The sequence below is a fragment of the Chionomys nivalis genome, chromosome 4 (assembly GCF_950005125.1).
Source record: "Chionomys nivalis chromosome 4, mChiNiv1.1, whole genome shotgun sequence".
Classification (NCBI taxonomy): Eukaryota; Metazoa; Chordata; class Mammalia; order Rodentia; family Cricetidae; genus Chionomys; species Chionomys nivalis.
The window spans coordinates 76,102,246-76,128,592 of record NC_080089.1 but is presented as its reverse complement, the minus strand read 5'-3'; the positions used below and the strand labels follow the sequence as shown (position 1 = coordinate 76,128,592).

Here is a 26,347-nt window from a genome sequence, read left to right as displayed (position 1 = left end):
CCCGGAGCATATCAAAACGAGCAAGGAGGAAATGGAAGCATTGGCTCTCAGGTTGAAGCTTTCCTAATTCTGGAACTAGACCACCTCGTTATTAACAAAGATGGGTGTGTCCTCTTTTGTCTGCTTGGGAAACAGTTTGGTTGGACAAGATGGGTAAGATCTGTTTGTTTGTTTACTATTTATTTTTATTTTATGGGGGGAGCCTGGGTTAGATGACAGCTGGCTATTTGCTCTTGGAATTCCATGTCATTGCAAGCCATCCAATGCTGTTCAGGATGGGCTGCTAAATCTGCAGAGCAGACCCATCAGAGGTTTAGAAAATAAACCACATGGCCCGATAGAAGTAAAAGCAAATGCAGCTTACTGGAACAGAATAAAGAAGAGCCTTAAGCCGGCAGTTACTTTGTCTCTGGATCCGAGTGCCAGCTGTTGTACTCTGCTTTACTGGGCATGACTCAGCTTTCTGAGGGCCCTTAAGTCCCTGTTGTTTAGAAAGGCTTTTGTGTAGAACTGATTCTTCTTTAAGCTCAAAGACAGTTTCTCCTTGACCAGCTTTCCTTGACCCAGCATCCTTAGGAGCTCCAGCATTCATCATGTACGCCTCCTGAGCCGTGACTCATGCTATTGTCTTCTTTTCCATCAAATTAATTTAATCTGTGTTGCGTCTATTCCACAAAACAGTTCTTGAGCCACGGGATGTGCTTTATAATATTGAAGCCCCATCTTTAGTTTGTTACAGATGTTATGGTAGTTGTTTCGGTTATTTACAGTTGGCGTTCTATATAAATTTAAAATTCTTTTATTTTCTTTTTCTTTACAAAATTCTGTCATGCTTCCCATCCCATTGGACACCCATATGCGCCTTGCACCATCTCAGTGGTTTCATAGGGTACCAATGAATTGCTTTTCATTATCAGGAGGTTTATCATATATTAGAAGATTTTGAGATCTGAGATATTTATTTGAGGGGAAAATGAGCATAAGTGTCAGATTCAAGTACATAATATTGCTGAGGGGCAGCAGTCAGTTACCAGTCACCAACTGAACGAGTGAATCATTACATAGATGAATTAGATAATGCTTCTTTTATCTACAATTGTATATAATTTTGGATTTTACAAGATTTTTTTTTTTTTGGCTACAAAGTCTCTAAGGAAAAAAAATCAACTTCTGAGGTGAGACAACAGATGCAAACAGAAGCAAGTAACAATCAGGTCACTTTAAAACTGTTTTGATTCATCAAATCAGCTGAGGTTTGAGCAGCTTCACAGAATTCCTACGTGCTCCTCTCTTCCTTCTTACTGTTGTGTAGATCTTATGATTCAAAACATGAAATAACAGACTTGAAAACTGGGTTCCTTTTGTGGCTCTTGTTTTCCATCATATCTCCTTCTAATTTACTACTGTAGCTACAGGCAACCTATCATCCCATTTGCTGAAGTTACTAATTTGGGAAAGATGTTGCTCTAAGAAGCCATCATTTTAAAACGTTGGCAACAAATTTGCTAGGTCATTGCTAGCAGTAAATCTCCAGAGGCAGTACCAACTTGCTGTCATACAATTATGATGATAAGTTTCCAAGGCTGAAAAAAAATCCAATTTTATGTGCCCTAGTAACAGTGTTCAAGTAAAAAATGACATGCGATAGATTGTAAACACAAGTAAATAGCAGCCTTAGACTAATGACCCTCAGCACCCACCCACCCCGAATCATGATAGTGAGCTCCCATAACTCTGTTCTTCACACCTAAGACTTCTTGCAGAAGTATAGCAGCAGAGTGAGATACGATCTCAGTTCACCCTACTCCTCATTTGTGTTTTTCAGAAATAGTGAGATCATCATGGTTTTACTTGTTCCTCCTCCTCCTCCTCCTCCTCCTCCTCCTCCTCCTCCTCCTCCTCCTCCTCCTCCTCCTCCTCTTCTTCTTCTTCTTCTTCTTCTTCTTCTTCTTCTTCTTCTTCTTTTTTCTTTTTTATGGATGCATGTGTGTGTGTCATAACCTGAATGACTTTGACTTTGGGACTGACCTGCCTGGGGTGACAGGAAACTAAGAAATGACAGGTACACGTAAGGAAAATCTGGAACTAAAAGGGCAATACACTGTGACAGAGGCTCCCAAGTAGCAGCCTGGAACCCCCCTGCATTTATTTACTCTCTCCATCATGAAGGAGGAAGGGGTAGGTTGCTAATCCGGGTAGGAGGCCCTGAGGGGAGCAGTCCCAGCTGCAAGCAACCTGAAGGAGGAAGCTGCAGTTGATATTTTCTGCATATTGTTAGCATCCATACTTGGACTATGGGAAGGCCTTCCCATTCCTCTGAGCCTGACCTGGGGAAGGCCTTGCCATTCTTCTGAGCCTGACCTGGGGAAGGCCTTGCCATAGTTCTGAGGTATTAGGGTTCTTGACATGGTTTATGCTCATGTCAATAATACACATCCACACAGGACTTCATGCACTCCAGACATATGAGTAAGGTAGTACATGTATGTGGGGTGGTGAATATATAGGTGTCTATATACGCATACAGAGGCCAATGGAACACCATGGATGCATTCTCAGGAATGCCTCCAATCTCCTTTGAGACAAGGTTTCTCCCTGGCCTGGAGTTTACCACGTGGGTTAGACTGGCTGAATATCAAGCTCCAGGGATCCTCCTGTCTCCACACCCTTTGGCTTGGATGCCAAGTCTGTAGGCCACCATGATGACAATTTTATGTGGGTTCTGGGGAATTAAAGTCAGGTCTTCAGAGATCTTTGGCCTCATAGAGCAAGACAACAAACACATACGCAGATGTCAGATGGCGGCAAATGTTACAGGGTGGTAGAGATGAACATTTTATCTGAATGATCTGGAAACACCTTTCTAATAAGGTGCTGTTTGAAAACACAATGGAAATGAGATCCACTTATAGGACAGAGCAAGTGAAAACTCCTGGCGGAGGGTCACGGTGGGCAAGTTACGGTGAGTCACAGTCAGGGAGCCTGAGTGAGTATGTAGGCATGAGGAGGGTAGCAGCAGAGGACAAGGTGGAAAGGAAGAAGCTAGTTAAAGACAGGGAAGATCAGGAATTGCAATCCCTTTGCAATGAGAAGGGTGAAGGGACCTGTGAATGATCAGTTGATGTGGTTTGATCTGGAAGTGAGTGGCATCATTTGGAAGTTTAATGGCACAATGTGAGTTACGCTATCGTTACTCCGTGGATTGCTTGACTTGGTTGTGCATCCTGAGTTAAGAGTTGTGTGGTATCCATTGCCATGGACCCTACAGTTTTTGAAGAGGTCTCATTTGACAGAGTAGGTCCTAATAGGCTCAGGTGGAGACATCTTCAGAGTTCCCAAACAGCTGTTTTCTTTTGGAGGCACTTCAGAATATTTCCATCTAGAGTAAGTCATTTCCCAGTCAGTGATTCACATCAGCTAACTCTCCACCTGGAGACCCTTTGTGCTTTCTGTGTTCTGGGCATTAACTCTGTGAAAAGGCCCTTTCAATTTTTCTACTTATTGCAGACACAAATTTACAGAATATCATTTTTTGATATAACTGGAGTGATATGTGTCTCTTTGTCAAGTCTGTTTATTCTACAGATTTTATGAGTGAGAAGAGGCCCTCTATGGATGGGTTTGTTGTTGGATGGTGACGGTCTTACAGTAACTCACATTTTATGGACTCTTCTAATGTGATCCATCTAATTTCTTCATATTTGTTTGCACAGAGACTTAGCAAATTAGATTTGCACAAATTAAGGAAATCCTTCAAGAAAACTCCTACTTGATGCACAAGGATAACAGATTACTTTGAGCACAGAGGAAACAGAGATGAGAAATTTATAAAAAACAACCTGCTCTTCTTCCCTGGGAGACAAAAGACCTTGATAAGCAAATGTGTCTGGAGTGTTGAAGCCAGTCCCAGCAGAGCAGCTCATTTGATGGATGCTCTGGCCTAATGCCTTATAGTTTTTACTTTGCACACAAATCATCTAGGGATCTTTTAAAGTGCAGATTCTAAATCCTATGTTAAGGATGACTTAACATGATCATTTGACATATAGGAACGACATATTAGGAAAAACAGAAAGGAAGTCACTGTGGAAGTACCTCCTGTGTGCCCACGTTAGCTCTTCATGCATCATGTATGTTAAAGGCTTTCTGAGGTATACATTAAAAATACATTTGGATGATGGATTTGAGTACATTGAAATAAGGCTGATGTGGTAATAATATATGGTGTCGTTTCTGAAGAGAGATGGGCATTATGAATAGAATGTGGGATTATCCACTGTGAAAAGACACCGTTAAGGATTAGAATAATAACACATCAGGTGGTATGATATATCAAATGGCTTTTCCAAGATCATATATTCTAATACCTGCATTTCAGAATTGTATGTCTTGATCCCCTCATCCTGCTATCATGCTTTGGGAGGCAGGAGGCATGGGGCCACCTTCAACTTGATTGCTGTGTACCATGATTAGAGTTTTAAACTGACCAATAGTGGCAGAGTTTGGAAGCTATGATAAAGGTCAGATGATGGGGAACATGAACATTATCAAAGACAATCTCTGCCTGTTTATTCCTTCCCTCTGGTTTGCACTTATGGCCATGAAATACTGACAATTATGCCAAACTATGATATAGAAGCAAAATTACAAACAAAGAAAGAGGCAATGCCGAATTTAAGAAAAAGCAATCTGTGAAAACCAAATTAGCAATGAAGAATTGGACGACTCAGATACTTCAGGTTGACAAAGTCTGAGATTCAGTTTCTTTCTTTCTTTCTTTCTTTCTTTCTTTCTTTCTTTCTTTCTTTCTTTCTTTCTTTCTTTCTTTCTTTCTTTCTTTCTTGCTCTCTCTCTCTCTCTCCATTCCTTCCCTCCCTCCTTTCCTTCCTCTCTCTCTCCCTCCCTCCCTCCCATCCTCCCTTTTCCTTCCTTCCTTCCTTCCTTCCTTCCTTCCTTCCTTCCTTCCTTCCTTCCTTCCTTTCTTTTTTTTTTCTCCAAGAAAGGTTTCTCTGTAGCTTTAGAGTCTGTCCTGGAACTAGCTCTTGTAGACCAGGCTGGCCTTGAACTCACAGAGATCCACAAGCCTCTGCCTTCCAAGCACTGGGATTAAAGGCATGCGCCACCACTACCAAGGCTGAGATTCAGTTCTTAATAATAATGAAAAGTGGAAGAAATTTACAGCACAGAGGAAAATGAAATAAGGTTCAATAATCATCTAGATGTCAGAAAGCCACCATATCCCGGAAGTACACAGAAAGTAAGGAATAGAAACCCTGACAGAGAAGCAACATGAGGCATTGGTAATGGACTCTGATACCAAAGATATCACACCTGGCAAGTTTCCTTCCTTTTTTTTCTATTTTATATTACTTTAACATTTGTGTATATATATTATATATATAAAATATTTGTGTGTGTGTGTGTGTGGTGTGATGTGAGTGTGTGTGTGTGTGTGTGTGTGCGCACACTACAGAGAACAGAGGTCAGCTAATGGGAGTCAGGTGTTAACTTCTACCATGTGGGTCTTGGGATTGAGTTCAGATTTTTTGGCTAAATAGCAACTTCCTTGACTCTCTGAACCAGCTCACTGGTCCCAGAACAGTCTCTTTTCTGATCTCATCCTTGAAGGTGGTCACAAGTCAGATGGACTCTATACCAATATAACTCAAAAAATATAGCAATATATGAAAAGAGACAGCCATGTTTCTCTGGCTCAAAGATCCTCTACCATATAAAATTCTACTAAGTAGTGGTCTCTTCTCTACATGCTGACACCTGGCTTAAACTCCTAAAGTTTCATGCTGGTTTGGGCACCTGTGAGGTTGTTTTGATTTCCTATATTGATTTCATGAAGAAAGTATAGGAATAGGAGAAGGAAGAAGGAGAAATTAGCAGGGCATCTCTTGGAAAAAAGGACATGTGTACAACACATGGTCATGACCCCAACACCAGGCAGTAGAGTTAGAGACTGCCTGAGTGGTGTTTATATGCTGTTCACTTGAGGAATACTGTTCACATGCTTGTTAAATAACTGGGTACTACTGGCTCTTTTTTTTTTTTTTTTTTTTTTTTTTGTATCTGGAGATAAATCAGTTTCTTAAGTCAGAGCTACTTCTCAGCCTGGAGAAGGAAAATGCTTTCTCAACCTGTATTTCCCCACTTGACGTATACATGGAAAACAAACTATGGAAATAGCAACTGAAAAAAAATTAGAGTGTGACGTTTATTCAAGACTCAAAATACATCAAGCGTCTTATAGAGTAGAGAGATAGATGGAGTCTCTTAAGGCTTAACTTTATAGAGTAGAGAGATAGATGGAGTCTCTTAAGGCTCAACTTATGAGTACCAGGTTTGACTAGGCTGGTCTCATTTTCTGTTTTCTAGGAGGGATGAGGTTGAGAAGAATAATTGTAATTGTAGAGAAAAGCTCAAACAAAGACTGGCACAATTTTTTTTTTATTGAATTTTTACTTGGCATGGTTTCAAAGCATATCAATCATGTTGAGTTATTTTACAGTGTGACAAGATGTTACATTCTATGGTCATTTAGAAATTGCCCCCAGGTGAAAGAAACCCCCTCTCATATTGTCATTGAGTACCATTTCATGAGTTCCCGGTGACTGATGTTAGTTAAGGCTATTCTGATACAGACTACATCAGATGGAATCTAGTGTACAAGGAGAGGACAGTCCTCAGGAGCTAAGGGACCGGAAGCTTAGCTGGGCCCATGAATGCTTTGGCATTCAGTTCCAAGGCTCCTCTGTCTAGGGTTCAGCTTCAGAAAGTGTCTTCATTTCAGTAAATCTGCATTTTAAGTTAAATTAGGGAATGGTATAGTTCCTGCATTGACACAAAGTTATTGCAGATAAGACAGCTCTCTCTATCACATTTTATTTCTAAACCTGGTTCAACCATGTATGAGTGTGGCTTAGACACAATACGGGTGGACATTCCAAGGTCTCCTATACCTTTATGGTCCATTGCAGAACAGGAACTCAAAAACCATTTTTCAAACAAAAGGTAGAGGAACATGTTTGGTGTGGGTTTTCAATTTTAAATCATGATAGGAGATCTTTATGACTTAGTTGCTACCATAATCAGTGATTATAATTATAATTGATTATAATTTGTTAACAATTGTATTGATTTTTAAGTTTGGTTATACTGTTAAAATAATATAATTTCTAGGCTGTCTTATCCATTATTTTAAACCACTCAAAATTTCAAAAGAAAAAAATTTGTGAGAGCATTTGGGTAGCAACAATAATTATATTTACTCATCTTAATAGTGTTTCTCTCCCCCTCTATTTTAAAAACATGCCTCCTTCATGTAGACTAAGCCTGGAGTAATTCGTCCAGTACCTGTAAAATCCAAACTGTTACTGAAAAAGGAGGAAGAAGTCTATGAACCCAATCCCTTCAGTAAATACCTTGAAGACAGCAGTGACCTGTTTTCTGAGCAGGTGAGTATACACATAAGACCGTATTTCCTATTACATATAATAAGTGCCTGTATTAATTAACAATAGCATATGTGCAAGAAAATATATTGAATAGGTTCTATCACTGGTAATGGAAAAGATCATTTTGTATACAAATAGAAATTCTCTATAATTCAGTTATTCATTATTACTTTGAAACATCTCAAAGCTTTTCCTAAAAGAAAACACTGTCTACCCCATGAAGGTACTATGTGGGAACCTACAGCATTCATCTCAATACTGTATGAGCATGTTGTGAATAGCCACATGCCACTGAGTTCTTCTTTTGGAGGCAGCTTATTTTTGAGATTATATGATAGTTTAGATTTGTTAGAGTTGACAAAAATACCATTGTCCAGATTCTTATTAACAGTAAATTTGAGGGGTGATGTAATTCTTCTAGCTCGAGGGTGCTATTTACTTTATAGGGCAAAAATCATGTCTCTGCTGTCTGTAGAGAGAGCATGCTCTAGGTGCATTTTATGTCCTGAATGCTGGGAAAGGGAGAAAAAACCGGCAGTGGCAACTTTCTACAATCAAAGGAAAATATGGCAATGTGTATATACACATACTATAAAACGTCAGGGCCTAGAGAGATGGTTCCGGAGTTAAGAGCACTCATTGCTGATGCTGAGGGCCCTGGATCAGTTTCCAGCACCCACATGGTGGCTCACAACTGTTTGTAAGTGTATTTGTCGAGATCCGATGCTTCCTTACGGCTTCCTTCAGTACTGCATGCACATGGTGCACCGACATGTAGCAAGTCAAACTCTTCTGTACTTAAAACAAAAGTAAGTTAACATCTTTAAAATCTACATAAACTTCATTTTCTCACCAAAGACAAATTATACATCTCTATTTGTCTTATTCAATTCAACAAATGGGCATGGGTTCTACATATTTTTTAATCTTAAATGTTAAGTAGATAAGCAACATAAAATGAAAAATGCTGGATACAGCAGTACATGTAAATTAATCTCATTTCATAATCTATAATGAGTAAATTAACAAAAGAACATAGGTATAATATCCTCTTTAAACATTGAATTTAAAAGTGATATCTAGCAATATTCTTTTAAAAATTTATTTAATTTGATTAATTTATTTTATATGCCAACCACAGTTTCCCTCCTGTCCTCTCATTCCCTTCCCCACCTCTTCTTCACCCCTCCCCATCCACCCCCCCTTTGTCTTGCGTCAGATGGGATAAGGTCACCCATGGGAGTCAACAAAGTATGGTATATTAAGTGGAGGCAGGAATAAGATCCTCCCCCTTATATCAAGACTGGGCAAGGCGTCCCATCATAGGGAATAGAGGTTCCAAAGACCCAGTTCATGCATTAGGAACAGGTTCCGGTCCCACTGCTAGGGACCCTACAAAAGACAAACCTACAGAACTGCCACCCACAATCCAGCAATATTTTTAAAATGTAAATTACATTTGTATCTGTAAGATATAAGTAATGTTTCATGGTCTATGTGTAAGCTCCTTGACCCTGGAAAGATGTTTTCCCTCCAGCTTCCGTTTCTTAGTTGTGAGGATCAAGCCCTTTAATGAATCCAAGATTTAGGTTACTTTAAATGATTGATTAGCCTTGAATGGATCTTAAACCTTTATGTAACTGAGTCCTCATAGTTTCTTATGGATGACCCATGGTTTTATTGCCGGTTTTATTGTGGAGATGGCTGAACTCTCTCTCTGTTCCAGCCCCCTGAGAGGCTGAGATGGCAGGACCTCCTGATACATGAGTTCAAGTTCTGAGGACAGCTCAGTGAGATCTCATCTCAGAAACGAGAGGAAAATTAATATTAAAACATTTTCCAAGCCGGGCGGTGGTGGCGCACGCCTTTAATCCCAGCACTCGGGAGGCAGAGGCAGGCGGATCTCTGGGAGTTCGAGGCCAGCCTGGGCTACAAAGGGAGTTCCAGGACAGGCTCCAAAGCTACAGAGAAACCCTGTCTCGAGAAACCAAAAAAAAAAAAAAACAAACAAACAAACAAACAAACAAAAAAAAACATTTTCCAGTTTGTTTATGGTCACTTTGTGGAACTGTTCTGGTCTTATGAGTTTGAATCTTTAAGGAGGTTTAGAGACGGTCTATTTCCATTTTGGGGAGAAAATTTATTGGTATGAAATTTATCATGGTTAATTCTATACATTACAGAATTAGAAATTCCTGTTAGCAAACCAAATTTAATGTCAATAAAACATGTATAAAATACATACTGTTTGTACAACACTAATATTTTTTTAAAGATTAGTGTGATATTTTGGGTTAGGAATTCATTGTATAAAGGTTTTTAGAATATAATGTAGTATTTATGTGGGAACAAACTACAGATGTTAAAATAAATTTCACATATTATTATCCATGCAATTATATTTCTCAAAATTTGATTAACTGCTATAAAATAAAGATTTTTACTTTTTATCTAATCTTGAAACTTAATTTTCCCCAAGAAAGCTCCTTTGTAGCGTATCAGGTTAATTTGTCTGTAATTATCCCCTTCATTGTCTTGTGGAATGATGAATTCCATTTATAGTGCGGGAGATTCTTGTCATTAAAAAGAATTGCTGTTCTTCCTTTTTCACCACTCTTTCGTGGTTATGCAAGTCTAAAGCTTAATTTTTGTTACAACTTAAACCTGTGTATTTCCAGATAATTGTATGAAAATATCTGGATTTTTTTTTCAAATACTTGTGGACTGCAGGCATAATTGTATTTACACTTTCTTCCATTAATTAATTCTCTCATATATCCTTGTTTGAGGGTAGGATATCTACTTAACAGGATACTACAGGATGTTAAGAACTAAAAGAAATCTAGCATTCTATTTACATGTGAATTCCAAAGCTCTCTTGGCCTCATTTGTGGGCTGTGTGGAACCCTGAAGCCACTGCACAGCCAGGAAAGGCACATTTGCTCAATTGCTTTCTAGATGTTGAGCACGATGTATAAATCCTTTGTGTCCAGAATCTACAATGAAACAGATTGCAAAGTTAGCTCACAGATGTGCGTAGTTAAGTCCACTTAAAAAAATTGGTATCAAGGGCTCATGGTTCTGGCATTGCTATTTCGTCGGAACTTCATCTGAAGACGTTCATGTTCAGCTCCGCTCACTTCTGTTCTCTCTCAATCTGCCATAGAACAAACCGAATGTTTCCAAAGTTGGTTGATCTCATTTGCCCATGTAATAGAAAATTCCTTAGGCAGAGAGCCAGCCAAATTGAAGCAGCTCGCATTCACTAATCTCTCTCGTACCGGGGGGCAGTTCCACATGACAGGAGATGTTGGATGGGATGGTTAAGTTCATAAATTTTCCTTAGCAGGTTCACTGCCATAAAATATGATTTCAAAACACTGTTACAAAGTGTCAGATACTAAAGATGATGGGCCTAAGCAGAGATGTATTTATCGTAGCTCAAATGATACAGATGGGCAGTCCATTGAACATATTAGGACTTGAAAAATTGTCTGGAAATAGTTTCTCATGGTTAAAAGCAAAGTTTGAGATTAATACAAAATCTAGTAATTGAGACTTTTTAATTTAATGGTTTTTACATCAAAATGTCCTAGGGCAGACAGTATCATTCTGAATTAAATGGATTAAACAAAACAAAACATAACAAGAAAAACTCTTTTGAATGAAGCTTATGCTTTTCTGAAATGAACTCCAAAGCTATTAGTGTATCAACTTATGGTCCTTTTGGAATTATTACAAAGTATCTTCACATTCTACCCTAAATATATGGATTTACAGGGACTTCCAATGATGACCATGTATTTTGAAGAGTACTCCCATTGATAACTAAAGGCAGAGTTAGAAATAATGACTGGCATTGATTGGTCTAGTGAGCATGCTGCAGGTGCAGAGATCTGAGAGAAAATGGTGTTAAGTTTGTTTTGATGATTTGTGAGCATGCAAGATAAACAATGACTTGCTGATCATGGAGCCAATCTACTTAGGTAATGGTTATTTCTCCGCCAAATATTTTCATTTTAATATTAAAAAACTTAATTCATTTTTTACAAAGAAATATGTGAAATATTTTTCTTCTTTATATTAACAATGCAATCCCTGACATTAGATATGTTATTCCCCTGGTGAAGTCTTGGAGAGCCAAACTTGAAGGTCTGGACTGAAACAAAGTAAGACTTCTATTGTTTGACTTGACTTAGCCAAAGACACCTTTTTTTCCTTTATGAGAAAGGGTGTTTCCTAGCTCGGAAGCCCTTTCCACCTCATTTCCTTCTGATGTGTTTCAGTGGAGAAGAGGATGTGTTTTGGTTAGAATGACCATTTTGAACAGTGGTTTTCAACCTGTCAGCCACAACCCCTTTGGGGTTGACTGATCTGTTCACAGGGGTTACATATTAGATACGTGATTGTAATTCATCACAGTAGCAAAATTACAGTTATAAAGTAGTAATGAAAGTAATTTATGGTGGTGGGTCACCACAACATGAGGAACATGCACGAAAGGGTCACAGCATGAGGAAGGTTGAGATCTACTGCTCTAGAGAATCTCTTCCTTAGCATCCACAGAAACATAAAAAGATCACTGTGAGGAAATCTCCTCTTTGTATTCATCTCATTCCTCTTCTACCCCTGATATTTTTAAACATTCAACTTGTCTCCCTTCCCTCCCAATTTCCCTCTGTTTGATATTCCAATTTGATGATGATGTGAGCAACTTTCAGGTTTTCTATTTAATTATCCATCAAGTTATATATTAACTGTGACCTCCACCTGCCCTTCCTGGCTCCACCCAGGTGAAATAACAGGCAAATATCTTTGTCACGGATAAGGTGAACAATGCCTCCTTTTATACAGAATGACAGAAATTACCACTTTTTCAAAAGTCATTTTCAATCAAGGTGGTTCAGTCTCTTCTGTCATAAATAACAGTCAAAGTATGATGAAATTTTGGCTCATATTTTCAGGTAAGATGTTTACATGAACTGTTTTAGGTATAGAAATGACTAAACAACTTAGACTGTTCAAGAAGTGAAAAACAGAATCTTTATGTAGTGTTACATTCATTTCGAAAGGTTAATCCATAAGGTTTGGCTTTTCTCAAATAGTTCTATCTTTGTTGAGTGTTTCTCCCTCCATCCCCTCCCTCTATTCCTCTCTTCTTTACACTCTTCACTTTATATATATATATAACTTATCATGTAATAGATAACATTAGAAACCAATTTTCTCACTTGTATTTATTAAAACATGTCCCTTTGAGATAATAGTATTTCTCCTCCAGGATATAATCAGATATGCTCACTTCATATTTAAGCTTTCATTACTCTTTTGGGGGGATCAAATTTCTCTTGACCTTGTCTTCACATCAAAACTGTAAAATCATAACCAAAGCATTGTAATTTTTGTTTCCAGCATTAATGTTGCTAAGAGAGACTTCTTTTTTTTCCCCATTTTATCTGATGTAGGTAGGGGTAAGAATCTTTAAGCGATTTTGTTTTTTGTTTTTAAGTAAATTTAAGAAGTCTGACTTGTTTAGTTCTGTTGCAACAGTACAGGGCCTTACTAAGGAGTAATTGGTGGGGCTGTAGCGCCTGATAAACCCTCATTCACCAGGGGAAGAGTATCTTTGTGAAAACTTTATATAGATGTGTCCTGAAACTCGTGTTTCCCATCTTTACTCAAGGGTTTGGCCATTGCCATATTTAGAATCTCTCATAGAAAGTGCAATCCAGTTTGAAAATAAGAGCCTTGTTAAAATAGATTTTCTAAATTCCATTTTGAGTTTGTTCCTAAAAGAATTAAACAATAAAACTTCAGAACAGAAGACAGTTGTATGAAATGGATGCTATTCACAGGTTAGAGCATTAGAGAATGTGTCTGGTCTTGTGGGAGGATGCAATCTTCCCTGTCTCTTCACAGGAATCTCTAGGTCACCTTGAACTGAGAGTCAAGGCAGCCTGTGTCTAGCACTGCAGAAATTGTGATCACATGCCTTTGGTACAGTTATGTCTCCTGGCTTAAGACAGGATACTGCCTATGCTTATCTCCATCTTTGTCTGCACAGTTTCTGATTCCAGCTTCCCTGGGAGGTTTGTCAGATGACCATTAAAAGTGTGGGTAGTGTCAGAGGATCAGGGAGCTTGCTGTGAAGTTGTGTCTCCTAGTGATGTCAGAAGCTACGCACACCATGTCTTACCAACATGACTTGAGTTCAAGCTGCAAAACACATTTTAAAAAGCCATGTGTGCTCTTCCTGTAAGTGGCCAGAGGTGACCCGTGAAGATGGTTCGCTACTCTCTTGACCCAGAAAACCCTACAAAATCATGCAACTCGAGAGGATCAAACCTTCGGGTTCACTTTAAGAACACCGGTGAAACGGCCCAGGGCATCAAGGGTACGCATATCCGAAAAGCCACCAAGTATCTGAAAGATGTCACTTTGAAGAAGCAGTGTGTGCCGTTCCGATGGTACAATGGTGGAGTCAGTAGGTGCGCCCAGGCCAAACAGTGGGGCTGGACACAGGGTTGGTGGCCAAACAAGAGTGCAGAATTTTTGCTGCACATGCTATCGATGCAAAAATCCTCAATAAAATACTGGCAAACCGAATCGAAGAACACATTAGAAAAATTATCCATTATGATCAAGTAGGCTTCATCCCAGAGATGCAGGGTTGGTTCAACATTCGAAAATCTATCAATGTAATCCATCATATAAATAAACTGAAAGAAAAAAACCATATGATCGTTTCATTAGATGATGAAAAAGCATTCGACAAAATTCAACATTCCTTTATGATAAAAGTCTTGGAGAGATTAGGGATACAAGGGTCATACCTAAATATAATAGTTATTTACAGCAAGCCGACAGCTAACATCAAATTAAATGGAGAGAAACTCAAAGCCATCCCACTAAAATCAGGAACACGACAAGGATGTCCACTCTCTCCATACCTCTTCAATATAGTGCTTGAAGTTTTAGCAATAGCAATAAGACAACATAAGGATATCAAGGGGATTCTAATTGGAAAGGAAGAAGTTAAACTTTCGTTATTTGCAGATGATATGATAGTGTACATAAGTGACCCCAAAAATTCCACCAAAGAACTCCTACAGCTGATAAACACCTTCAGCAATGTGGCAGGATACAAGATAAACTCCAAAAAATCAGTTGCCCTCCTATACACAAAGGATAAGGAAGCAGAGAGGGAAATCAGAGAAGCATCACCTTTAACGATAGCCACAAACAGCATAAAATATCTTGGGGTAACTCTAACCAAGGAAGTGAAAGATCTATTTGACAAGAACTTTAAGGCATTGAAGACAGAAATTGAAGAGGACACCAGAAAATGGAAGGATCTCCCTTGCTCTTTGATTGGGAGGATCAACATAGTAAAAACGGCAATTCTACCAAAGGCAATTTATAGATTCAATGCAATCCCCATTAAAATCCCATCAAAATTCTTCACAGATCTTGAGAGGACAATAATCAACTTTATACGGAAAAACAAAAAACCCGGGATAGCCAAAACAATCTTATACAATAAAGGAACTTCTGGAGGTATTACCATCCCTGACTTCAAACTCTATTACAGAGCTTCAGTAATGAAAACAGCGTGGTATTGGCATAAAAACAGAGAAGTCGACCAATGGAATTGTATAGAAGACCCGGATTTTAGCCCACAAACTTATGAACACCTCATTTTCGATAAAGGAGCTAAAAGTATACAATGGAAGAAAGAAAGCATCTTCAACAAATGGTGCTGGCACAACTGGATGTCAACCTGTAGAAGAATGAAAATAGATCCATATCTATCACCATGCACAAAACTCAAGTCCAAATGGGTCAAAGACCTCAATATCAATCTGAACACACTGAACCTGATAGAAGAGAAAGTGGGAAGTACCCTACAACATATGGGCACAGAGATTGCTTCCTATGTATAACCCCAGCAGCACAGACATTAAGGGCAACATTGAATAAATGGGACCTCCTGAAACTGAGAAGCTTCTGTAAAGCAAAGGACACTGTCACTAAGACAAAAAGGCAACCTACTGACTGTGAGAAGATCTTCACCAACTCCGCAACAGACAAAGGTCTGATCTCCAAAATATGTAAAGAACTTAAGAAACTAGACTCTAAAATGCTAATTAACCCAATTAAAAAATGGGGCTCTGAAATGAACAGAGAATTCTCAACAGAAGAAGTTCAAATGGCCAAAAGACACTTAAGGTCATGCTCAACCTCCTTAGCAATCAGGGAAATGCAAATCAAAACAACTTTGAGATATCACCTTACACCTGTCAGAATGGCTAAAATCAAAAACACCAATGATAGCCTTTGCTGGAGAGGTTGTGGAGGAAGGGGTACCTTCATCCATTGCTGGTGGGAATGCAAACTTGTGCAACCACTTTGGAAATCAGTGTGGCGGTTTCTCAGGAAATTCGTGATCAACCTACCCCAGGACCCAGCAATACCATTCTTGGGAATATACCCAAGAGATTCCCTATCATATTACAGAACCATTTGTTCAACTATGTTCATAGTAGCATTATTTGTAATAGCCAGAACCTGGAAACAACCTAGATGTTCTTCAATGGAAGAATGGATGAAGAAAGTGTGGAATATATACACATTAGAGTACTACTCAGCGGTAAAAAACAATGACTTCTCGAATTTTGCATGCAAATGGATGGAAATAGAAAACACTATCCTGAGTGAGGTAACCCAGACCCAAAAAGATGAACATGAGATGTATTCACTCATAATTGGTTTCTAGCCATAAATAAAGGTCATTGAGTCTATAATTTGTGATCCTAAAGAAGTTAAATGAGAAGGTGAACCCAAAGAAAAACATATAGTTATCCTCCTGGATATGAACCTTCATCTGGCGATGGATGGAGATAGAGACAGAGTCCCACACTGGAGCACCAGAACGAGCTCCCAAGGTCCCAATGAAGAGCAGAAGGAGGGAGAACATGAGCAAGGAAGTCAGGACCGTGAGGGGCGCACCCACCCACTGAGACAGTGGGGCTGATCTATTGGGAGCTCACCAAGGCCAGATGGACTGGGACTGAAAAAGCATGGGATAAAACCGGACTCTCTGAACATGGCGGACAATGAGGGCTGATGAGAAGCCAAGGACAATGGCACTGGGTTTTGATCCTACTTCATGTTCTGGCGTTGTGGGAGCCTAGCCAGTTTGGATGGTCACCTTCCTAGACCTGGATGGAGGGGGGAGGACCTTGGACTTTCCACAGGGCAGGGAACCCTGACTGCTCTTAGGACTGTAGAGAGAGGGGGAGAGGAATGGGGGGAGGGAGAAAGGGGAGGGGGAGAAGGGGGAGGGAAATGGGAGGCTGAGAGGCAGCGGAAATTTTTTTTTCAATAAAAAAAAAAGAAAAAAAAGAAAAAGCCGTGTGTATTAGCAGGGACTTGCAATTTCAGCAGGGACCATGGGGACAGACATGCTTCCTGGGACTCCCTGGTTGGCTTAGTAGAAGGTGGAAGTGAAAATCTCAGGACATTTCTTATTTTTGCCTCAGTCTCATTCATTGCTGTGGGTCTGTTTGTTTACATCCTTCTTAATTAATATTGGTAGGGCACATGTGTCTGAGAATTTACCCATTTCATTTAGCTTTTCTAGATTTTTATAACACAAGTGTTCAAAATACTCCCTGTTGATTCTCTGTATCACATTGCAATTCACAATACTCTTATTTTATTTCTAATATCATTAATCATGTCAGGTCACTTTTGGTTGTGGTTAGTTTTTGCTAGTAGTTTGTGAATACTGTTAATTTTTCCAAAGAATCAACTATTTGACTGAATCTATATTTTAATTTATTATTTTGATTTAATGTAAGTATATTACTTACCCCGATTCTCTTTCCCTCCCCTTCCATTTCCAACTCACCCAAATTCACAGCCTCTTTAGCCATTGTTTTTCACATACATCTAAGTGAATAAACACATAAATACAACCTGAGTTGTTCAGTGTTGCCTGTTTCTAGAACTAACCAATTGATGCTGAATAAGTAATCAGAGGACTCAACCTTGGGGGAAGATTAATTCTATTTCTACAGGTGCAATATTGGTACTTCTTTCTTTGCAGTAACCAAAAAGTTGTCTTTATTGTTCTTTAAACTCTATTTCATTAATTTCTGCTCTCATCAAGAATGCTTTTTTCATTCTTAATGTATTTATGTAGTTTCTGTAATTTATCTTGACATTGATTTTTAACTTTATTGAATTATGGTCTCATAAAATACATGAATTTTTTCCCAACTCATTTGTGTTTGGTAAGATTTGATTTGTGGTGTAGAACTGCACTGATACTCTGATCTATCATGTTTCTCCAACAGAATTTAATATTCAATGTTTATATATTTGAAACCCAAATACTTTGTATCTCAAATATTACCTCTACCATAGTCCTCAAAATGTACTTTGAAACAAGCAAACAAATGACTATCTTTTGTATGTAAGTATGTCCTATTATTACCACCTAAGCATTAAGTTGAAGTTCATCTTTAGCTTTCTTGAGCAGTTGGTAGGACAAATGTGAAAGTACTGTTGCCTGGCAAGTGGTTATTTGGGGAGTGTTGTGGTTCCTGATATTGGGTGTTGCTGTCTCCCTCCACACTCTCTCTTCTTTTCCTGTCAGTACTTGTGTTAGTACAAAGTAGCATGACAAAAGACAACTTAAGGAAGAGTTTATTTTGGCTTATGGCTCCAAAGGAATAAGAGTTCATTATCGGGGGGAGGGGAGGGGAAGGAATGGCAGCAAGCTTTGGTCATGGAAACAGGAAGACAAAAGATTGTGTAACAGCAATCATAAAGCAGAAAGCCAGAAGCAAAGTGAAGCTAAGAAAATTCTCAAAACTGCCCCACCCCATGACATTTTTCTCTAGCAAAGCCACACCTCCTGAACTTCCCTTAACAGCATCACCAATGGGAACCAAGTGTTCAAGCACCTAATATTCTGCACATGAGCCAGCATCTTCCTAACTCCTCCCCACCATGTACTACTGGACACCATTGTTCTGCTATCACTTTCTGTGAGTTTGACTTTTTTGTATTTTATGTGTAAAATATGCAGTATTTATCCTCTTGTAATGGATTTATTTCACTTGAAATAATGTTTTTTTTTCTTCATCCATGTTGTTGAGAATGGCAGGATTTCCTTTGTTACGAATGCTTAATATTTTATTGCCTCAGTTCACATATTCTTTATCTATTCCTCATTGACAGATCCTAAACTGCTACCATATCTTGGTTGTTATGAAGAAAGTTGCCATAAGTAAATGAAATGACTGTGGCCCATGGGTTCTGGATGCTTTGGAGGGATACAGTTTTAAAATGTCTGTTTAAAAGTCATTGTAATTGTGGAAGAAAGAGATTGACTTCTTGTTGAGAAATCACTGAGTGTATTTCCTTTCCATTTTGAGGGATCACAGCAGCTTTCTAAATAAGTTACCTTCTCATTTTCTCAATCTAAAAAAATACTCTAAATATGTGAACAGTATAAGATGTGAAATAAACCATAGAAATAGAAAAGCAAGAGACTCAGCATATAACCCTCCTTGCTAATGCGATAAGTAACTGTCTATTTTCTCCTTCTGTTGTTTGAGTGTCTGCGTCAACAATCTTAATACTGATCCATCTGCTTTGTGAAATTGTCAGACCCCACACACTTTAAATACTGTGACCCAAAGTCTATCTTGAAAGTTAGGTTGCACATCTATGTATGTATATATAATTAGAAATAGCTAAACATATGCTAAATTTTTCTTGATTCACAAGTTTATATATTTTTTGGTTCCCGTCAGTTTTCAAAATAGATGTGTTAGTTTAAATATGTCTGCTTTTAAAATTCACACGACTTCATCAAAACTGAGGTCTATGAACCAGAAGTTATGCCTCACATTTACAGTTAGAAAGCTTTATTTGAGAGACTGATCTTCATAACGTGTGGCCAGCCGGAATCTCTTAGTATTGTGTATATAGTATTGTGAGTTTCCTGATGGTATCTGTAAAGTAGCGAATTCATTCTGGATAAAGGATTCATTCTTCCAGAAGATACTATAACCATCCTTGACTTTAACTGGCCGCTGCCTTAAGTTAAAAGAGAAGACAGATTTTATGATTTTGATTTTGAACAGTTGCTAATATAACTTACTGCTCCAACAAAGACCTGGCAGATGCCTAGAGCATGGAGTTTGGGCTCCAGGACTCCACCACTGCCCTGGGTCACACACTTGGCCTGTGTTCTGTAGATAATGTTCAACATGAGGGGTCAGCATCATTGCAGAGACAGGGATTTTCATGATCACTTCCAACCTACAGGGAAGGGAGTGACTTTTAAAATGCTAGGAACAGAACAAACGAGTCTGAGATCTGCAGTCCTTAATGAGAAGTACCCAAAGTGCCTTAAAATGCCCCTTTATTGCCATGGAAGTGGCTTTTGAAGTTAAGAGTTTAATGGTTGAGGAGAAGGTAACCTTTTCCTAGAGTAGTCAGTGCCCCAGACAAGACTGTGACATTAATTTTCTGATGTCTCTGTCAATTAGGCTGAGCCAAATCAATTTGCTTACCACATATTTCTCTGCTAATTTTTATTTAATGAACAGGATATTATTGCTCCGTACCCCCATGTCTTCTTGAAGTTTTGCCGTGTACTGTATCAAAACCGATGAAAATAATTTGCTCCTTTTCAATAATCAAACTTAAATAAGGCTTAAAGTTTGGTGAATTTTTAAAAAGTAATTTTGTATTGAAGAGAGCAATTATGAAGAGAGCAAGAAGTGGTTTGAAACATTTTACCAGAAATAGCTGCACTGTCTATTTTACTAACAAGAACACATATGAATTTTGTCCTTTAGAAAGTAGAGCTTAAAGATTCATGTGCTGAATAGTGAGGTGGAGGGGAATGAAAATCCCTTCAGATCACTTAGAAAACCTATTTCCACAGCGACAAACTGAGTACAAGATAATTCATTAGGGTAAGACAGGATGTGGATGAAACCTGAGAGGTTATTAATGTGCTCTGATAATAAACTGAAAAAGGAGTTTGAAACCATGGCCTAGGGTCAAAATCTGGTCCACCAGCAACTTTATACACAAGTTTATTGGAAGATGACTGTTCCCATTTACCTGTGTTTTGTCAAGGTTGCTTTCACGCTATTATGGCAATGTCAAGTCTTAGAATACATAGGTGTGCAGAGCCTACAACATCCATGCACTGATCCCTTACAGTGTGCAGCTTCCACTTAAAGTAGGGAGGTTTGTGCTTTGTTCATGCTCCTGTGTAGACTAAGTGCTAAACGCTTGGAACTCAAAAGGGTATTCAAAGTGAATACCAGGGCTGTCCGGGTGGGCACAGTATATTTTTTCTTAATCCTGTTGCATCTAATTATATTTCATAAGAGTTACTCCTGTATTTGTCATTTTAGTATTTTAACTAAAATAATTCTGACAAAATAGATTCCCTTTTTTTATGGTCAAACAAAACTTTGCAATAATCTAGGTGAAATTAATTACTACTGATACAAGCATAAATAACAAGAAATACTATGTACATTATAAGCATATAAACCATAAATAGAAATTTAAAATATCGAATTTGACAAGTAGACCAGTCTTTTAACTATATCAATCATTTGAAATATAGACATTTATCTTCATCCTCTGCGAGTACATCTAGCCCTAAGTGTATAATTTTGTCTTGCATTGTAACCAATAATACAGCTTCACAATAAGATACTTACAGAGTCGGAAATTCAGGGCATGCAGGGCCTATGAAGTTGTCAATATTGTCTGAAGACAGCATACTCAAGATGTATAACATTTAAAATAATTATTGAGGTAAATAAAGTTCTCTTTACAGGAAAACACAAAAATGTGGACAACCAAACTTAGTAAGGGATAAGTCCATTCTTCCTGCCATAATAAAAATGCTATAGAAATGTGAAATGATTAATGGGAATCCCTTGTAGTCAAACATTAAGAAAACACATAGAAATAAACCTTAGAGATCTGTGGGAAAATGAGTAATGAGGAATTTGTAATGAGGAACTTAACTATACTGAGTTTTATTATGTGTCTACATTAGAATATACACTTGAAAACATTTTCATATAATCACATAAAATCTCTAAATCTGAAGCACACAAAAAGTGACATTCTGAGCCTTAAGGGAAAACTAGCAAAAAGCACAGGCTAAAGTAAACAGCTTTATTAATAAAGGCACTGTTTATAGAAAAATATGGATCATGTTGAGTATATTTTTTTATTCTTTTTTATTAGATTTTTTAAAAAATACCAATCCAAGTTCTCACTCCCTCCATCCTCCCATTCCCTTCACACACCCTCCCACCCACCCCTATCCAATCCTCAGAGAGGGTAAGGCACATTGCTTTGTGGAAGGTCCAAGGAAGATTGCAGTAAGAAGGTGCAATTATATTAAAAACCACTGATAAGAATGATGATATAGAAGAATTAGACTAGGGAGATGGTATAACGGGTATGGTACTGACTCCCAAGCATGAGGTCATGGTACTGACGATCAAGCATGAGGTCTTGAGCTCAGATCCCCAGATGCAAAGTAGCTGTGACAGCATGGCCTATAACCCCAAAACTGGGGCAAAGGGGCAGAGGGGAGACAGGTGACTCTTGTGGACTTGCTGCTCATCCAGTCTAGCCAATAGGATGATGATGATGATGATAAAAGATAAGATGGAGATCCAATTGAGGAAGACAACATAAAGTCTACCTCTGACCACTGTATGCACTTGTATACACACCTCAGAATGGGCCATATTTCCTTAAGTAAGTCAATATTTTTTCCTAATGCTAAAGAATAAAACTCAAAAGGAAAATATAACCAGAGTATCTAAATGCTAAATTTAATATCCATATATAAAATTTCGACCACATGAAAATATATTACTGACAAAGTTTTTAAATTATTTTTTAGCTTATGACAAAGAAAATGGCAAACACAAACACTGATGTTCTTAATTGCATTTAATAAATAGATTTTGAATTCTGTAATCTCACAACCAATGCCAAGCAAGACAAAAAGCTATTCTTTAATATTGTAAATCTTTATGACAGGACAAACAGAACCTTCTACTAAATGTCAAAATCAAAATGAGACATGCAAATTTGTCAGACCACAAAAGTTTACGCATTAACAAATTGAGAATCACCAAAAGTTCCCTGACATATGTATAACATATACATATATATGTATATATATATACACACACATATACACATACATATATATGTATATATATGAAATATTGCTTTGCAGTGAATTTTTAACGAAGGAGGAAACTCAGAATAAAATTTCTATTTTTCTTCTTTATACCCACTTTTATTGATTTCTAAATAATAAATAAAAGCCATATATATTTTAGGTATAAAATTTGATGTTTTGATATTTTTATAGATTTTAAATTAGTCTCAATCATAGTAGCATATCCATTACTCCACATATAACCCTTAATACTTGTTATTATTACTATTTTGGGAAGAATACTTTGGATTCATCTCTCAGCATTTTCAAATATAGTACAGGGTTGCCAGTTATAGAAATGTTTTATGATTTAGACCTCCCTAACTCATTTAATTTGCTTAAGTGAGGCTATATGCCCTCTGGCCAGCATCTTACATATATCTAACTGCTGACTCCAGTCCGTTGTAGCAGCCACCGGAACTTCTTGTTCCTCTCCAACTGTAGCTCAGTGCCCACCAATCAACATTTCTCATTACACATCTTGCCTTCTCCCCATCCTTTGTTAGCTGTCATTCTACTCTTTGTTTCTATAAAGTCAACTCTTCCAGAGTGCACGATATATTATTGATATAACTCAGTGCATGTTAGTATTTGGCATTTTCACTGAACAAAAACAACAACAAAAATCTGTTGTCTGAAGTTTCTCTCCTGCCCAGTCCTGCAGCCATTAAGTCCCAAAGAAATCACACAGAGGTCTACATTAATTATAAAATTATTGGCCTATTTGCCCAGGCTTTTTTAAAACTCTTATAACTTATATTAGCCCATAATTCTTGTCTGTGTTAGCTATGTAGCTTGGTGCTTTTTTCAGAGAGGTAGTCACATCTTGCTTGCTCTGTGTATGAATGACAACTGCAGACCTACTCTTCCCAGAATTCTCCTATTCTTATTGCCCCACCTCTACTTCCTGCCTGGTTGCCCTGCCTATACTTCCTGCCTGGCTACTGGCCAATCAGTGTTGATTTAAAATACAAGTGACAGGGTACAGACCATTATATTATAGCAAAAATTTGTGTCATAAGTGACAGGACTCCATTCTTAAAGAATAGTATTTCATGCTGTGAACATATCATGTTTTCTTCATCTATGTATTTCATCTATGTATCAGTTGATGGTTATATATCCAAAAAGTCACTGCATAAGCCTAAATACTTTTCATTATAATTTTTCAGAATATTAATTTGAATTATTTTTTGTAGCTGATATAAGGGTCCAATTTCATTCTTCTACATGTGGCCATCCTGTTTATACTTTGACATGTTTATCAAAGGTCATGATGGATTTAACTTTGGGCTCTCTACTGCATTTCGTTGGCCTGTGCATCTCCTTTACACTGTTATCACAGTATTTGATTATTAAAGCTTCGTGATTTATTGTGAAACCAGACAATATGTTCTTTGGAATCCTAAAAGTGATGTTAGAGACTGTATCTGGGTTCATAAAATAGAGAAATGTCTTTTACATTGTCTTTTTAGATTGTTCTATGTTTTAAATAATTATTGACTACTTTATAATAATACCAACGCAATTTCTTAAATCATAAAATAGAATACAATTAAAAACAGTTTAACATCTATCTAAGAAAACATACTGAAATCTTAGTACTTAAAACTGTTATTTATTAGACTACTTTAGAGGTTGTTAAAATAGTCTTTGAGAAAAAAAATGTATAATTGTCAATATGCTTAATGAAGAAAAGAAAGAGAATAAAAGATAATTGATTATTCACTTTGGAAAATCTAACAATACCAAAGCAAAAACCACAGAGATGTTTATAGAAAACATTGTTTAGAAAAATGATCATCATCTGCTGCATATATAAAGCAAGAGAATGGAGTTAAAATTGAGCCTAGATAGTTAAAAAGGAGAAAACTGTATAAATAACAAACATGAAATTTACTTTTTGAAAGTTATATGAAATAATAAGCTGTTTTTAGGAGAGTAGTAAAATGGGAGAAAATATAAAATACAAAATTAAAAGTGAATGTGGAAATAGTTAACAGAGCAGAGGCCACTAGAAGTTAAATACTTTTCACCTTTTGAGTGGCAAATCCAAAGGATATAATTTGTGACAGATATGTAAAATTTCAGAGCTATATTTCCTAGAGTAGTCCACCAAGCCAGTTACCAAAAGAGAAACAAGGAAAGTGCTGTAAGTTACTCTCAAGAGCACAGATGACAGTGCTGTAGACAGTTGTGGGTGATCTTCATCTAAGAATGTCCACTTAAGTATTTCATGTAGTCAGCAAAGCCTTGTCATCATCACCCAACAGGGAGTTCACAGATAAGAAACAGTCCGCATTCAGTTATGAGCAGCCATGTAAATATCTCACTTTCACCCATACAGAATCCAGTAGTCCCTTAAGCTCCAACCCAGCAGGTAGGATTCATTCTATATATGCAAGCAGGGAATAGAGCTTCTCTCTGTAGAATTTTAAGGGTCACTTTTTATCAAACAGAACCTCTTAGGTGACTCAAAAGAAAATGGAGAATTGAACACCATCTCTTAATTTGCTCTCCATCAATATTTTTTTAAAATTTACTCTGTGGATGTGTTTTTGTAATAGTGTTCACAAATTCAGGAAAATGAAGAGGACACAGGACAGCAGAATGTTAGAGGCTTAACAGCATCTTGATGTGGTGAAACTGATATGACAGAGGTAGAAACTAAATCCTGAGCTGGCTCCTTAGATATCCAAGCCTTCTTCCATCCCTGCCTTAGAGCTCTCAACAGGCTAAAGATTTAGATGTGCTTGATGATAACCTCCCAGAGGAGATAAAAGAACAGCTGATAAAAAAGAAATAATAAAACCAGTTATTTCAGTATCTACCCCTAAGCCCCTGTTTCTCAGTGGCTGGCATTCTCCCTTCCTTTTAGCTTAGAGAAAATTGGGTTTCAGACTGAAGAGACACCTGGCGCAACAGAAGGCATTTGGGCTTTCCAGGAAATGGCACAGCCCAAAGCCTTGTGCCTCATGTTGATACCCTTTCCTCTTTTCTCCTACTGCATCTCAGAATACTATAGCCCAGCCTGTTTTATCTGCCGGTAATTGTTCTTTTGACCTTCAGCCTGGTGTTTTGAAAAGTTTCCAGTGAGCAATCTGACCAGCCCAAAGAAGAAAACCCAGAAATCATTAAGATTTTCATATTCCTGAGAATTTCATATTTTGGACAGTGAATTCAAATGTCAGTGTGTGAACTCAGTATTTCTAAAAAGCTCTGTGCCGGACTCAAATGACATTAGCAGCCATTAGATATTCATATACGTGGAGAAAACCTTCAATGCAAAACACAGCACAGCAAAATTAGCTAAAGTACTTAACCATAAATTAAACAAAATGAACACTTATATTTCCAGAAGCTAATGAAACAAAAGCTTTGAAAAATTAGAACAAAGAACTGTTTAGAGAATGGAGCAAAGTCTTGGCAATTAAATGGAGAATAAATCACATGATACAGTGTCACAGTCAAGCTATCCTGGTTTGATTTGGTAACACAAGTCTCAGAGCTTGAAGAAGTGTTTCAGGTGTTAAAACTTCTCATCTGTCAATCATCTTTTCATCTCCACCTACCTCCCGGATTG

At 37.7% G+C, this 26,347-nt stretch overlaps 1 protein-coding gene across 16 annotated transcripts in view; it reads left to right on the top strand.

Moving 5' to 3' along the window:
* Positions 1-26,347, top strand: part of Mlip (muscular LMNA interacting protein) — a 234,116-nt gene that overhangs the window by 163,802 nt on the left and 43,967 nt on the right. For all 16 annotated transcript variants that reach the window (XM_057768671.1, XM_057768666.1, XM_057768681.1 and 13 more), the window contains one exon: positions 7,335-7,463. In XM_057768671.1, coding sequence (XP_057624654.1) covers positions 7,335-7,463 — 129 coding nt within the window. The remainder of the gene's footprint in view (positions 1-7,334; positions 7,464-26,347) is intronic.